We start from the raw sequence: 14,067 nt of genomic DNA on the forward strand, positions 1-14,067 counted from the left end.
AAGTAGTTATTTGTATACATCCTTGACTGCACACTCCTTTGTATCCTTGAACTATTGCAATGAATTACTATACCAACTACCCACTTGTCACTATCCAGGGTGCATCCATTTTCCTTCTTGAAACTGTCTCTCCTCTACATTCCTTTACAGGACGGGTTGTATTTTGTAGTGTGCTAGAACTGTCTGTTGTGATAATAACAAAGAAGATATGTGTATGCAACCTTGACTTGACAGTCCCTTTTACCATTGGGTAATGCTGTGTTGCAACCAGGGGTGTTGCTAGGTCTGGACAAGATCAGGGGCTAAACTAATGTCTGGAATGGAGGGACTAACCAACGATCCACGACCTTGCAGAGATAAGCCTGCCCTTTGGTCCATGTTACCAAAATTGGACACGCAGGTTTATAACTTGCTTGTGTTTCCAATCGGTTTGGATCCCTTCTGTTGTGCTAGAGGTGTGGAGCTGATTGATGGTTTAGAAACCGATATTCATCCCTGGACCACTGGTGCCCCGGAAGTTGATTCGTCACATGAGTGTTTTGTATACATCCATGCGTACATCGTAAACCATTAACACATAGCCTATCTGGTCCTGCATGCCCAGGCTGCCTTGATTCCAGTGTCTAGTGTTGGTGCCATTGTTTAATCTATAGCACACGAATATCCCTTCTCTTCAAGCCTTGCAGCCCTGGGCAGGCCTGGATTCCAGTGTCTGTTTAGGTGCAAGCCCTCTGTACATTTCAATGTATTTCCCACGCATGCAGATATAAACTGCCCGGGATACCCTAATAGTGCATGACTCCTGTGCTGTGTGCACGCACATGCACACATCAGAACCTATGCATCTGCATCCCCGGCAGGTAATGCATGCCCGGGAGGCCTTAATTCCTCTCCCCTCCCCCCGCCAGAGCTCCCTGCGCGAGATTAGAGTTCATTAATTAAATGCGGTGCCTGTATCGAGCGGCGGCGGCGGCGGCGCCGGCATTATTCCCATCTCATTGCTCGAGCAGCCGGAGAGGGATGGCAGCTCCCGGATCCGGGCGGAGGATGAGGGGGCCCGTGAGCAGCGGCTGCAGGAGCGGCGGGAGCGGCGGAGGCTCACACGCAGCAGCAGCAGCGCAGCCGGCTGCCATTTCTCTGCTGCCGCCCAGCTCTCCATTCTAGCTCCACTCGCCCCCCTCCGGCCTCGGCGCCCCTGCCCGCGTTCCTCTCGGCGCCGGGCCGCTCGTGTTATGTATTCCTAACGTCTCTCTGAATTGCTCCTCCCCAGGGATGCGAATTTTCAAAATGGTTCGGGTGGCGAGTGTGCTGGGCTTGGTGATGCTGAGCGTGGCCCTGCTGATCCTGTCCCTGATCAGCTACGTGTCCCTGAAGAAGGACAACATCTTCACCACCCCCCGGTACGCCAGCTCGGGGGGGCCTCGGATGTACATGTTCCACGCCGGCTTTCGGTAAGTGGCGCCCGGCCCGTCGCTGTGGGCTGCCGCCAGTGACCTGCGGGCGCCGGGCGGCGCCGCTCCAGCCACTCTGTTGGTGTAGGCCAGTATTGCTTCACTGCCCGTACACAGTACGTGCGCGACAGATGTGTGCTGCCTGTCAATACGCCTGTGCATGGCAGGGAGCAGCCATCGCTGCCGCTGTCCGAGAGCACCACGTATGATATGGCGTGTGCTGGTTGGAAGTTCCACGCGGGGACCCGTAGGCTTAGAGGTGGGTGGACCCGTCCACTCATGCTAGCCGGGCTCATCTGTCCCTGCTGTCAGTGTGGGCGCCATGCTGCTGCGTGCATGGAGAAGGGCGTGCCTGCCCCTGGTAGCAGGGGGCATCAGCCGCCGGCGCCCTGTTCATCATATATGTGGCGTCATGTGTCTGGGGGCTTTCGGGAACTGTGCGCTGCGATGGCCGCTTCGAGGGGTCGTGGGGGCGGGATGAGCAGAGGGTGGGGGGCCGGGGGGGGGCGTCTACTGGAGGGAGAATCGCCAGTCTTCACGCTGCTGGCCGATGACTGTGCTTCTTCTCCCTCCCAGGCTGCGGATCCGCCGCAGGCCGGAAACCCCGCGCGGGGAGCCCCGAAACTAGCGCAAGACACATATTGCGGGGGGGGGGGGGGGCTCAGGCTCATCTCACTGATGACCTACTCTAAAATGCACGGGTGGTGCGATGGAAAGAGGAATGGGGGGTAGGGGAGGGGGATGTTGGCGAATAGAGAAGCCCAAAGGCTCTTGCACCCAGCTGAAATATACACGCTGGGCCCAGGGGGTCAGATAGAGAGCAGGGGGTGCAGACGGCAAGGCTCGGCTGCACAGAGCGCAGGGGACATGGGCACAGATGTACAGACAGAAGGGGTCCGGCGCACAGTCATCAGGCCTCGTGTGCTCGGACAGCAAGGCTCAGGCGCACAGTCATCAGGCCTCGTGTGCTCGGACAGCAAGGCTCAGGCGCACAGACATCAGGCCTCGTGTGCTCGGACAGCAAGGCTCAGGCGCTCAGACAGCAAGGCTCAGGCGCACAGACAGCAGGACTCGTGTGCTCGGACAGCAAGGCTCAGGCGCACAGACAGTAGGACTCGTGTGCTCGGACAGCAAGGCTCAGGCGTACAGACAGCAGGGCTCAGGCACACAGACAGCAGGGCTCAGGCACACAGACAGCAGGACTCGTGTGCTCGGACAGCAAGGCTCAGGCGCACAGACAGCAAGGCTCAGGCGCACAGACAGCAGGACTCGTGTGCTCGGACAGCAAGGCTCAGGCGCACAGACAGCAGGACTCGTGTGCTCAGGCGCACAGACAGCAGGGCTCAGGCGCACAGACAGCAGGACTCGTGTGGTCGGACAGCAAGGCTCAGGCGCACAGACAGCAGGACTCGTGTGCTCGGCCAGCAAGGCCCAGGCGCTCAGACAGCAGGACTCGTGTGTACAGAGCAGGGCGGGTGTAATGATGGCAGCGCGCATAGGTCCAGGCAGCAGGGCGCTGGTATACAGACAGCAGGACTCCTGTATACACCGCAGGACCGATGTAACGGTAGCGTGGCACATGGGAAGAGAACAGCGTGGGTCTGCTTTACAGCGGGACTCGGAGGTGCAGACATCAATACTCTTGTGTACAAGCAGCCTGAACTGTGGAATGATAGCACGGGACGTGGGCGCAGTGACAAGCACAGCCCAGTGGCACACGCCTCCGAGGGGCAGTGCACAGGCAGCGGGGCGCAGAGGTACCGAAGCAGAACTCGTGGGTTTTGGGATTAAAGCTCACAGGTAAAAGGTTAAAGAGCTCGGTTACAGCCTGCAGGCCTCGCGGTATTCTATGATATGGCGTTTATAACGCGCCAATAAACAAGTGTTTCTAGGCGCGGTGGGCGCAGGTTTCTAGGTGACAGAGCGCAGCTCCAGGGGGCCAGTCAGCATGGTTCATATCCACGGGGCAGGCAGCAGAGCTCAAGGGGCCGTGCTTTGCCCACCAGAATGTGACCCCGTTAGTTGGGCATTGTTAACCCTTTGCTTTACTTTCACGTCACGTTCTGATACTGCACCCCCATTGAACCCGGTCTCCCATGCCCACTTTTCCTGCCTCCAGCTCAGCATCTCTCCCTTGTCTTCACGCAACTCCTCCCATTCGTATGTTGCTTATAGCATCGCCTCCATCATCATCATCTTTCTCCTATAATTCCTCTCCCCAGCCCACTGGTGCTCCATGGCCTATCACTCCATCTCTTCTAAACTCAGGATCCCCTTACCCACTCGTCCTTTCCCTTTCCTTTCCCTTCCTTTCCTTTCCTCTCCTCCCCTCTCCTTTCTTTTCTTTTCTCTTTTTCTTTTCTTTTCCTTTCCTTTCCTCTCCTTTTCTTTCTTTTCCTCTTCTCTCCTCTCTTCCCCTCTCCTCTCCTCCCCTCTCATTTCTTTTCTTTTTTCTTTTTCTTTTCTTTTCCTTTCCTCTCCTTTTCTTTCTTTTCCTCTTCTCTCCTCTCTTCCCCTCTCCTTTCCTTTCCCTTCATCTCCTCTCCTCTCCTCCCATTTCCTTTCCTCTCCTCCCCTCTCCCTTTTTTTCCCTTCCTTTCCTCTTCGCTACTCTCCTCTCTCCACCTAGCCCCCATGTACCTCCGTACAGATGACAGCTTTGGACACGTTGACGCGCTCTTCCAGCCATATGGACCTTCTCACCCTTTCTCACTTCGCGTATCCAGGGTACCCCGCCTCTCATGACTACCCATCCCCTGTATATATAGTCTGGGCCACCTAAGCCTTCCTCTGCCACCTTCCACCCCCTCCTCTCATGACTACCCATCCTCTGTATATATAGTCTGGGCCACCTAAGCCTTCCTCTGCCACCTTCCACGCGTGAGCTCCATGCCCACCCCAGGTCATCGGGTGTACAGCCCCCCACCCCCCAACATGCTACACCCTAATCCATTTCCTTCACCCCTCCATGCCTTAAGCACAGCGCCTCCTTTCCCCTGCGCCCATTTCAGCACCCTGCCCCCACAGCTCTAGCCATGGGCGTAGAACCTGCGGCCCCACTCCTCCCTCTAAATCCATCTTTGCCGCCTCGATGCCCCCACCGTCCTCGTATAGGCCCGCTCTAGAAAGATACGGATTGCGTGGTGGGTTTAGAGAGAGAAGGGGGCGGGGTTTCGCGCGATTTGCAACTACAGATTCGTCAGGGGGGAGGGTGAATGCAATGGAGCCCCGTAGGGCGCCATGTGGGCCGCTTCTCGCCGGCTTTAGGCGCTGCTGAGCCGGAGGTGGGTCGGGCGCGGCGAGAGCGCTGTCCAGGGTGCTGAATGGTCACCCCCTCCGCCCATCATTGTGATCGGCGTGACGCCGGCGCGGGACTTGTCTACATCCCGGGCGTGGGCACAGGAGAGGAAGCGGGGCGGCAGTGCTTTAAGTGGGGTAAGAAATTGAAGGGGGGCCCTCGTTTGGAGGCGTGGCCTCCATTGTGGGCGTGGCCTAAAAGTGCACAAATCATAGTAAGATGCGCAAACAAATATATAAATGTATTTGAGCATTTATATATTTGTTTGCGTACTACTATGGTTTGTGTATTTTTCAAGGCTTCTTTTATATTCATAGCAATGTTACATATTTCTATGCTTATAAAAGGTGGCTTGAAAGTGCATACACCATAGTAAGTTACGCACACTTGTGTGCTTACCTTACTATGGTTTGTGTACTATTCAAGCTGCCTTTTATAAACATAGACATTTGTAACATATGTCTATGTTTATAAAAGACGTCTTGAAACGTAGGCATCTTTTATAAAGCGTTGAGGACGGACAAAACCAAAGGTGGCTTTGTCCGTCGACGAAGCTTTATAAAAGTTGCTTTGAATTGTGTACGATTCAAGCCATCTGTTATAAACATAGAAATATTTCTATGTGTATAAAAGATGGCTTAAACGTACACAGTTGAAGGCATCTTTTATAAAGCCTTGCCAAAGGAGAAAGGCGCCTCGGGCTCAGTGATCTCTGCTCAGAGCACTGACCCCGAGGCGTCTTTCACTCTCTGCGAACCCGCGGGCTCCGTGATCTAATCTACATATTAGATCATGGAGCCCGCGGGTTCGCTGAGGGTCAGTGACCTGGCGAGGGGAACTAAGGGACTGTAGCTTCCTCTGATGGCCCCTCAGATGAGGGGTTATCAGAGAAAGTTACAGAGACTGACGGAAGTGCCAGCCAGTCACAGCGACGCTGTGGCTGGCTGGCACTTCTGTCAGCTTGCCTGACGTTTAACTGGCGGGCGCATCTCTCGTTGCGGCTGCGGCCGCGGCGGGATAATGCGTCCTGCCATGGCGTGGTGGGGCTGGGGGGCCCAGGCAGGGCCCCGGCTCAGCCTCACTTTTTGGAGACTGCCGGGGCCCGGCCCCGGCAGGCCCCGGCCCACTTAAAGCACTGCGGGGCGCCCTCTGCTCCCCTTCTCTCACACGTTTTCAAGTTCCCAGATCGACCCGTCCCTCTATCCTTGTGTGTTGTGTGAGTTGGCGGTTTCTTATTTGGGCCTCATGTTTTTTTTTTTTTTTTATTTTATTTTTTTTGCAGGTCCCAGTTCGCGCTGAAGTTCTTGGACCCTTCTTTTGTGCCGATTACCAACTCATTGACCCAGGAGCTACAGGAGAAACCAACATGGGTATTCAACAGGACTGCATTTCTACGGCAAAGGTGAGTGGCCAAAAGGGGACAAAACGCAACTTTTGCATCCAACCAAGTCTCTGGCAAATTCTAACCAGAATAACGTGCTGATAGCCCACCTTCAAAACAATGGCATGCTGTCCTTTCATTCGTGTAAATGCTGGACGACCCTTCCTGTATAGTTTTTTTTGGGTGGGGGCAGGGGCTTGGGGGTTCGTAAATAACTTTATTTTTTTTAAAAAATGTTTTATTGGTTTATTTCAAATCTTTAAAAATGTAAAAAGAATACAAGACAAATCATCAAACAAAACAAGTACGTCTTATTGCGTCCTGTTCCATGTTGTCACCACATTCGTCGTTAGGTCACTGGTCAGCCTTTCACCTCTATTGAGTAGCCGACTTAGATTGTAGGCAGTCTTTAACGGCTTGGAGAAAGGAGACCAGGGAATATAGCACAGGTCTGTTCGACCCATCGAACAGGGCTTTCCACCAGTCCTCACGGGATACGAACTGAAATTTCTTTGTGACTGGGCCAAAAGATCTGTTTCTTTCTTGTTCTAGCCCAGAGCATGTCATTGTCAGGTGTTTAAGGGTCTCGTTTGTGGTGTTACAAAAACGACACGCCAGATCTAAGTCAGTTGATTGTGACCAGAAACAGGGACGCTCTTTAGTTGCCAGGACGTTGAGCCTGAATTTCAGATAAAGAGATCTCGCCACTGGTCCGCAAAACAGGACAGGTAACCCGGAGGATGGCCATAAGCTCGTGCCTCAGTCGGGAAGTCTTGCGCTGATCTTGATGCCGATTTTAAGTTGCAAGTGTGGATCTAGTCAAGTCTCCAAAGCTTCAGTTTTGCGGCGTCAGGGTTTTCAATCAGCATTTGGGTTTTGATGTTATGTTCTTTCAGAACCTCATGACATAACACATTCCATTGATACAGGATTGTATCAGGTTGTTCAGATTCTAGGTTGTGGAGAATTGTGATTTGAGGCACCTGATTTGTTAGTAAAGTTTTCCTAAAAAGGCTTAAGAGGTTCCAAGTAACCCTTGCGTGAATGGAAATGTAGCCAAGTTCATATCTTACAGAAACTGTAGGAGTCCCCTTAGGGAGGTGTAAGACTTTGGTACAAAAGATGTTTTCCAACGAGTTCCATACATCATTCCCACAACCAAACACATTTTCTCCAGCATAAATCAGAGATGGAACCACTTTTTGCTGAAAGAAGTTAAGCGTAGGTTTTAGGGAAAATTTCCCGAATTTTTTGTTGATTAAAGAAGCCTGACATGCCAGCTGACGGCATTTCATCCTTGCGGATTCTACCCAGGGTGCGTCATTCCTGCTGGCACTTATACGCATCCCTAAGTAGATGGTGTTTTTTACATGGCAGATAGGTTCTTTGGCCAAATACCATTTGAATTTCTGGGCATTTTTTTTGGGGCCTTGGAGTTTTTCAAAGACAATGATTTCACATTTCCCCCTGTTGATATTCAGGCCGTTCTCTGTTAGGTATTTTTCCACAGCAGTAAGTTTGCGTTGCAGACCTATTGGTGTGGAGTCCAACAGAATGATGTCATCCGCGTAGGCTAAGTAATCGATGTGCGTGCCGTGTATTTTCAGTGGGAACATGTGTAGCCCAACAAAGACCTCTTTAATGTCCGATATAAACAGGTTAAAGATGCTCGCTGCTAGCGGGCAGCCTTGTTTAACTCCTCTAGATGTTTCAATGGGGGCTGATAGATTGCCCTTAAGATCTAGTCTGACTCTAATGGAGGTGTTTGTGTGCAGTTCACGAATTGCAGCCAACAAGCTAGGTGGACAGTTCCATTTGCTCATTTTCCGCCATAATAGATCTCTGTTTATACTATCAAACGCCTGAGATAGATCGATTAGGGCTAAATAGGTCTTAGAGTTTTTGCGGTGGGCTTCCATCTTCAGTAGGTTTAACAGAAGCAGGTTGACGCAGCAGCCCACACCCTTGACAAAGCCTGTCTGTCTCGGATCCACAAGATTGCTTTTAGTGGACCACTCCAGAAGTTGTTGTTGGAGTAGGGTAGCGTACACTTTCCCTAATAAATTGAGAAGTGCAATTGGTCTATAGTTCTTGGGGTTTCTGCGGTCTCCTTTTTTAAAGATCGGTATAATCGCAGCGGATTTCCATGATTTAGGGGTCTTACAACGCTTGAGAATCCTGTTGAACAGATGCTCACAAAATTCAGACCACTCTTCTGGATGTCTTTTGATCACAAAGTTCATGAGCCCGTCAGGGCCAGGTGCTCTCGATTCATGCACATTCTTAATGACTCGCAGGATGTCTTCATACTCAAAGACAAGCTCCCAGTGCCTTAGAATTGGGGGTTCCCATTCTGTAGTAATTTTGTCTTTTTGAAAGAGAGCAGAATAGAACACTAGCCATTCAGTTTCTAGGACCAAGTTAGCTTGAAGGGCGTGTTGTGGTGCAAAGGTGTCGTTTATGAGTCTCCAGTAGTCGGCTGAGTTAGAGCTCACCATTTTTGCCAACATGAGCTCTGCATCATTTTGTAGCATGGTGGCCCTGTGAGATTTTAACCAATTCTTATAGCCCTGTTTTAGCTTGCGTGATGAAGTGCTCGGATCTGAGGATGGTGATTTGCGTGCTTGTCTCAGTTTCTGACGGAGAAGTCTTTTCCGTTGGGAAATCTCAAGGTGAAATTTGTGTTTCCGTTTGAATTCAGTGCTTCTTAGAGATTTGTTCTGTTCCTGAAAAAGAGTCAGAAGATGATCGTATTCCAGTGTTCTAGAAGACTGAAAAACCGTCAAGATGCTTGCTACCTCGCTAGAATCAAGGTTTAGACGAATACGACCAGTTCCTGTTCTGACTGTGTGTGAAAAAAGGTCTTGAGTACTGCTGGTATATGCAGAAAATTTAAAAATGACCATATCATGGTCACTGTAAGTCGTTTTTCTGATCACGAGACTGATGGTTCTCGTGTGGATCTTTCCGGATGCCAGGATGTAATCAAGTGTTGAGCTTTGGTCACCTCTTCTCTAGGTAGGAGCCGCCGGAATGTCTCCTGGTGTTTGTCCGTTGAGCATCTTTAGTTCACGTAAGTCCATTTCTTGACACCACTTAGTTGTCAGTTGTTGTTGCAATTTGTTGACCCTTTTCTTGTTGTCAGTTAGCTTTAAGTGGCTAATACAGTCGATGTTGAGGTCACCGCAAATAATCAGGTCGTGTAGGTTTCCTTTTTCCATAAGGTCATCAATTGCCGTTGTAACTTCATCAATGAAAAGATTTGCGCCAGTGGCCCCATAGTTCCAATAAAGATTGATGATACAGAGATTAGAGGCAAGGGCGTTCGCTGCACCTGCAAAACTGACCGTTACCACCTGGATGAAAGGAGAAATGTTGTCACAGTTTATAATCCTAAGGCCTGAGTCTTTCCGGACTGCCACCAGAAGGCCAGCCATAGGTCTTCCTTTAGACTGTCTAATGGCTGCATTGAGGGCGATTTCAAAGCCCTCCAGGATTGGATTTTCACATAGCCATGTCTCCTGCAGACAAATGAGGTCCAAGTCAGCAGACCAGTCAGTGTTAAACAAGTGACTGAAGCCCCTAGTGTTCCAGGATCCCAGATTGTAATTTTTGTGTGGAGCAGGGGCTTGGCGTTAACACGACTGATCGTTATTTAGAGTGCCAGCGATCCAGGACCAGTCATTTTTGTTCATGACCTCTGATGAATGGTCTTTGTCATAGTCCGCATTAGGTGGCATACTGTCACCTCCTTGGATTGTTATCTTTATGCAGTCGAACGTTCTTTTCTCGGACGGTAATTTTTGATCAACGGTGTCGGTGCTTTGTAGAGATGTGAAAGAATTTAGTTTTGCAGGTTCGCTCGTCGTCATCTTGTATGTTTGGTTACTTTGGTCGCCCACTGGCGAGTTGTGCGCATCTTTCGTTGGCTTGTCTGCCTCACGTGACGGTGCTGAACAGATATCAAACCCCAGAGACATCAGCACCGGGCCAGCCTCAAGAAGTGTGTCAACTATAAGTTTGGACTGAAGGTGCAGAATGACCGCGTCGTTTCTGGTGTCATTGAAAAATTCCACAATTTTTAGGTCTCTGGATTCAATAGCTCTAAGACTACGTACTAGATGGCATAGCCATTAGACATTGTGGCGATTAAGAATTAGGTCATCTGCAGAATCAATACGTTCTAAGAGAACTTGATGGAACAGAGAGTCTTTCCTTGCTTGGATGACCTGTTTTGGACCTTTTGATACGTTTTTCCCTGTCGTGGATCTTGAAAGGGTGCTCCCACTGGTTTTGGATTGCAAAGAGGTGTTAGCATTGAGGCCTTTAGAAAGCTCATTAGTAAGGTCAAAGGCGGCGGACCCAGTCAGTGACAGTTGCTTACAGCTGTCTAATGATAAGTGAGTACCGATGACTTTGGACTGATCAACTGGATTGCTTGCCGTTGATAAGCTCTTACAGCGTTTTTCGTCCAACGTTATGAACTTCTTCTTCTGAGGGACCGGGCCATTAGATACAGATGCAGGTGGCAAAAAGACTTCACACAGCCTTAATGCTCTATTGGATTTTTGAAAAAGAGAACTTGCAAGCGTATTGACACGACATGGAGATCTGGCGACAGGAGAAACAGTTATTGCGTGTTGTGAGGGTAATGGCTCCGCGGTCAACAGTGGGAGGTTTGTAGTGTTGGTTGGGGTGGGATCAAGAGCGTTTACAGCGGTCTTGGCTCCTTTGGTGGAACTTACGGCCAAGGAGTTTACCTGGTCCACACCACCCCATCTCTCCGTCGCAGTATCCTCATAAACTGACATTTTCATCAGGTCTTCGGATATGTCACACAAGTTGTTTTTAGGTCCGATGGGTTGTTCTGGCACAGGTGTGGCGTCAGTTATTTGAGTTGTTGCTTCTCCACTTTTATCTTTTAAGATTGTTCTGTTGACAGTGACATTAAGGGTTTTGATGTTTCTCAGGAACTTCCTTGAGTCGTTGCCTCGTTTCATTTTTGTTGCGGGTAGATTTTTAGATTTTTTTCTCCCCTGGCCTCTCAAATTCTTTGCGGTGACTCCAATTGTCGAAACGTTCTTTGAGGGCTTGAATATATCGAAGACTTCTGTGACATCGCCACTCGCATCAAAGTGGTCGGGGACTGTCACAACGTCTGTTGGCTCCATGTGTTGGATTGAAGCAGAGGTGGAAGCTGTTTGAGGGTCTAAGAGGGCCAAGTTACCTGGGGCTAAGCTCGCCATGAAAATATCGTTGAAGTCTGATGCAGTTCTCTTGTCCAAGCCGACTGTGGTTGAATTTTTCACCGGATTTTGGCCCCCTGATTTATTCGTAGGGTTCGGTGGTGTCGGTGTTAAAGAGACTTGTGCATAGTTGGTTAGAGGTTTGTCGGATTTGTTCAACTGAGCGTCGATGTTTTTGTCAAGAGTTCAGCTGGAACATTCTTGACGTCTTAGTGTTGAGTTCAGTAAGTCAATGGGAGCATTGGCGACATTGTGCAGGCGTTTTGAAGTGCCAAGTGAAGGTCGATCATGGCAGTGTGAATCGTTCGGCCCTCTTTCGACCAAACCCCTCTTTCAGGGGCTAGGCTCTGACTTTTGTTGAAACAAGTTGAGCACTTGTTTTGCCACTTCTGCGAGTAGTTTCCTGTCGAGGTTGGCGTTCTTATTACAGTCCATGAGGGACCGCATAGCCAACTCCGATTTGTTATTTGTGTTCAGGGCTGCGTCCATGTATTGCGTGTGCATATTTTCAAAGGTCACAAGCTTGGAATGCATGGTAGAAACTACTGTTGTTAGGTCTTTAAGACTCTCGTTTAGGTGCTCATACATTTTTAGAAAAGGCGCAAGGGACAGCGTCATTGAGGATATAATGGTGGACTGAAGGTCTTTCGTTTTTGCAGTTTGACACGCGTTACCATTAACCTCAGTGTCAAGGCCTGTGTGACACTTTCTGCCCAGAGGGAATCGTCTGATCTTTGGAAATGGTTGCTCCATTAGAGATGAATCGGAGGCCGATGAATCAGACGTGGATTCAGAGCAGTCGTGATCAGCAGGACACCCTGCCCCAGCGTGCCACGATTCATTCAGTGATTGAGATTGCGGCAGTTTAGGAGCAACAACACCCATTTTAGGGATCTTCCTCTGTGAGCATCGAATGCTGGGTGAGGTGCTCGAGTTAGCTCTTCTTCTTTTCGCCAAACCACTTGGCTGAGAATACTGCAATTTGTTATTTTTAATTGAGGCACTCAAGTTTGAAGTGACAGGCAGGACAGAACTGTCCTCACTTGTTTTTAGGACACTGTTATGTTTTTCTTTTGCTGTTAGATTGTTGTGTCTGCCTTTGTTGATCTGTTTGAGATCTGATAGTAGTTTGTTGACAACGTCCAAGGAGTTTCTGCGGTTGTTGTCATGTTTGCTTTCCAGGTTCGTTGGCGTTTCGAGGGCTACTCTCCCAGAGAGGGGATGGTTAACCCCCTCCAGGCGGGGATCAGCGCTAAGTTCAGTCACAGGTTCGCCCACGTCCTTATGCATAATGAATGTACTGTGATTGGTCTCATCATGAGGCATATTGGTTGACTTCACTGGCGATGGCATCAATTTTTCAAGAGCGCTGTAAAACCTTGGGCGGGAGAGATCACTGCTTATTTCGTCGTTTCTTGTGAGGCATGTGTCGTCCAGATCAATTACGTCCAAGTTAAGGACTTGGGCGTTGCAATCAAAGTGAGTTTGAGCTGACATCATATCGTTACAGGTTCGCAGATTAATTTGTTTGCTTGTTGATGTTTCATGGGAAAGCAAGCTGGGACCATGTCCTGTCATTTCTGTGGCGTTCGTGTTCGAAATGTGTTTGTGAAGTTCGTTGTTGCTAGCATTGATTTTTAGAGATGCAGACACGACACTGCACTCGGCACGTTGCTCGGGCAGAAATGACTGAGAGGGAGAAACAGAAGAAACGGATGGAGCGGAGGGGGCGGTTCGGAACATTTGTTGATCTAAAGCTGGCATCTTTACTGTTTCTGCTGTTTCGTGTTCCGGGACACCCTCCAATATAAGCAGCCCATAAGTGAGGAACACATCAGCACTTACTTGATCGTCGTGTGCGGCCGTCTCGATTAGGCGGTCCGTTTTTGGGGCTGTGTTAACCGAAGATGAGGTTGGAGTCAAGGTCGGGGCCAGGGCCGGGCCAGGGCCGGGCCGAGGAGACTCGGGGGACTCGGGAGACTTCGCTAAGCGCCAAGAGTGCTCAGATTCTAAGCACGGTGAGTTCGGCCCCTGCCTCCTTTGGGCACGGGTCTTCATCGTGGAGCTGGCGGTCTTTCCTTTGTCTGCGACGCGCATCCCATAAACAATAGTAGCAGCGGTGGTAACAGAGACACACCGCGGTGAGCGGAGGGGAGGAGGGGGGAGTAACGAGGAGTCCAGGATTCCACGGACTTCCTCGGACTCCTCAGACTCTGCCAGACTCCGCGCCCGCTCCGCGGGAAGATTGAGGTTATGTAGTGAAGGCACTCCAGCAGCAAGGCACTCCCCCAATAGACACAGAAGAGTTACTGGCAACAGGCAACTCCTCAGACTCTGCCAGACTCCGCGCCCGCTCCGCGGGAAGATTGAGGTTATGTAGTGAAGGCACTCCAGCAGCAAGGCACTCCCCCAATAGACACAGAAGAGTTACTGGCAACAGGCAACTCCTCAGACTCTGCCAGACTCCGCGCCCGCTCCGCGGCAAGATTGAGGTTATGTAGTGAAGGCACTCCAGCAGCAAGGCACTCCCCCAATAGACACAAAAGAGTTACTGGCAACAGGCAACTCCCAATAACTTTATTTCCATACAGAAATTTGCCTCTGGATAGCCAGATGAGCCAGTGTTGTCTTACAGATAGTTTGAAGCACGGTCACACCTTCATAGGTGAAAACACATCCGAGGCCAAATAA

The 14,067-nt window shown here is 50.3% G+C and overlaps 1 protein-coding gene across 3 annotated transcripts in view; it reads left to right on the forward strand.

The window, feature by feature from the left end:
• Nucleotides 1–959: 959 nt before the first annotated feature.
• The window catches only part of ST8SIA3 (ST8 alpha-N-acetyl-neuraminide alpha-2,8-sialyltransferase 3), a 108,883-nt gene continuing 95,775 nt past the window's right edge, over nt 960–14,067 (forward strand). The window contains exons 1-2 of one of the 3 annotated variants that reach the window (XM_069627034.1): nt 960–1,451; nt 6,032–6,151. In XM_069627034.1, the coding sequence (XP_069483135.1) occupies nt 1,273–1,451; nt 6,032–6,151 (299 nt within the window). In that variant the 5' untranslated portion in view covers nt 960–1,272. Of the gene's footprint in view, nt 1,452–2,915; nt 3,252–6,031; nt 6,152–14,067 lie in introns of those variants that run through there. The other 2 variants (XM_069627035.1, XM_069627033.1) reach the window with 2 other exon arrangements.

The sequence above is a fragment of the Ambystoma mexicanum genome, chromosome 6p (assembly GCF_040938575.1).
Source record: "Ambystoma mexicanum isolate Mex_15411 chromosome 6p, UKY_AmexF1_1, whole genome shotgun sequence".
In the NCBI taxonomy this organism is placed as follows: domain Eukaryota; kingdom Metazoa; phylum Chordata; class Amphibia; order Caudata; family Ambystomatidae; genus Ambystoma; species Ambystoma mexicanum.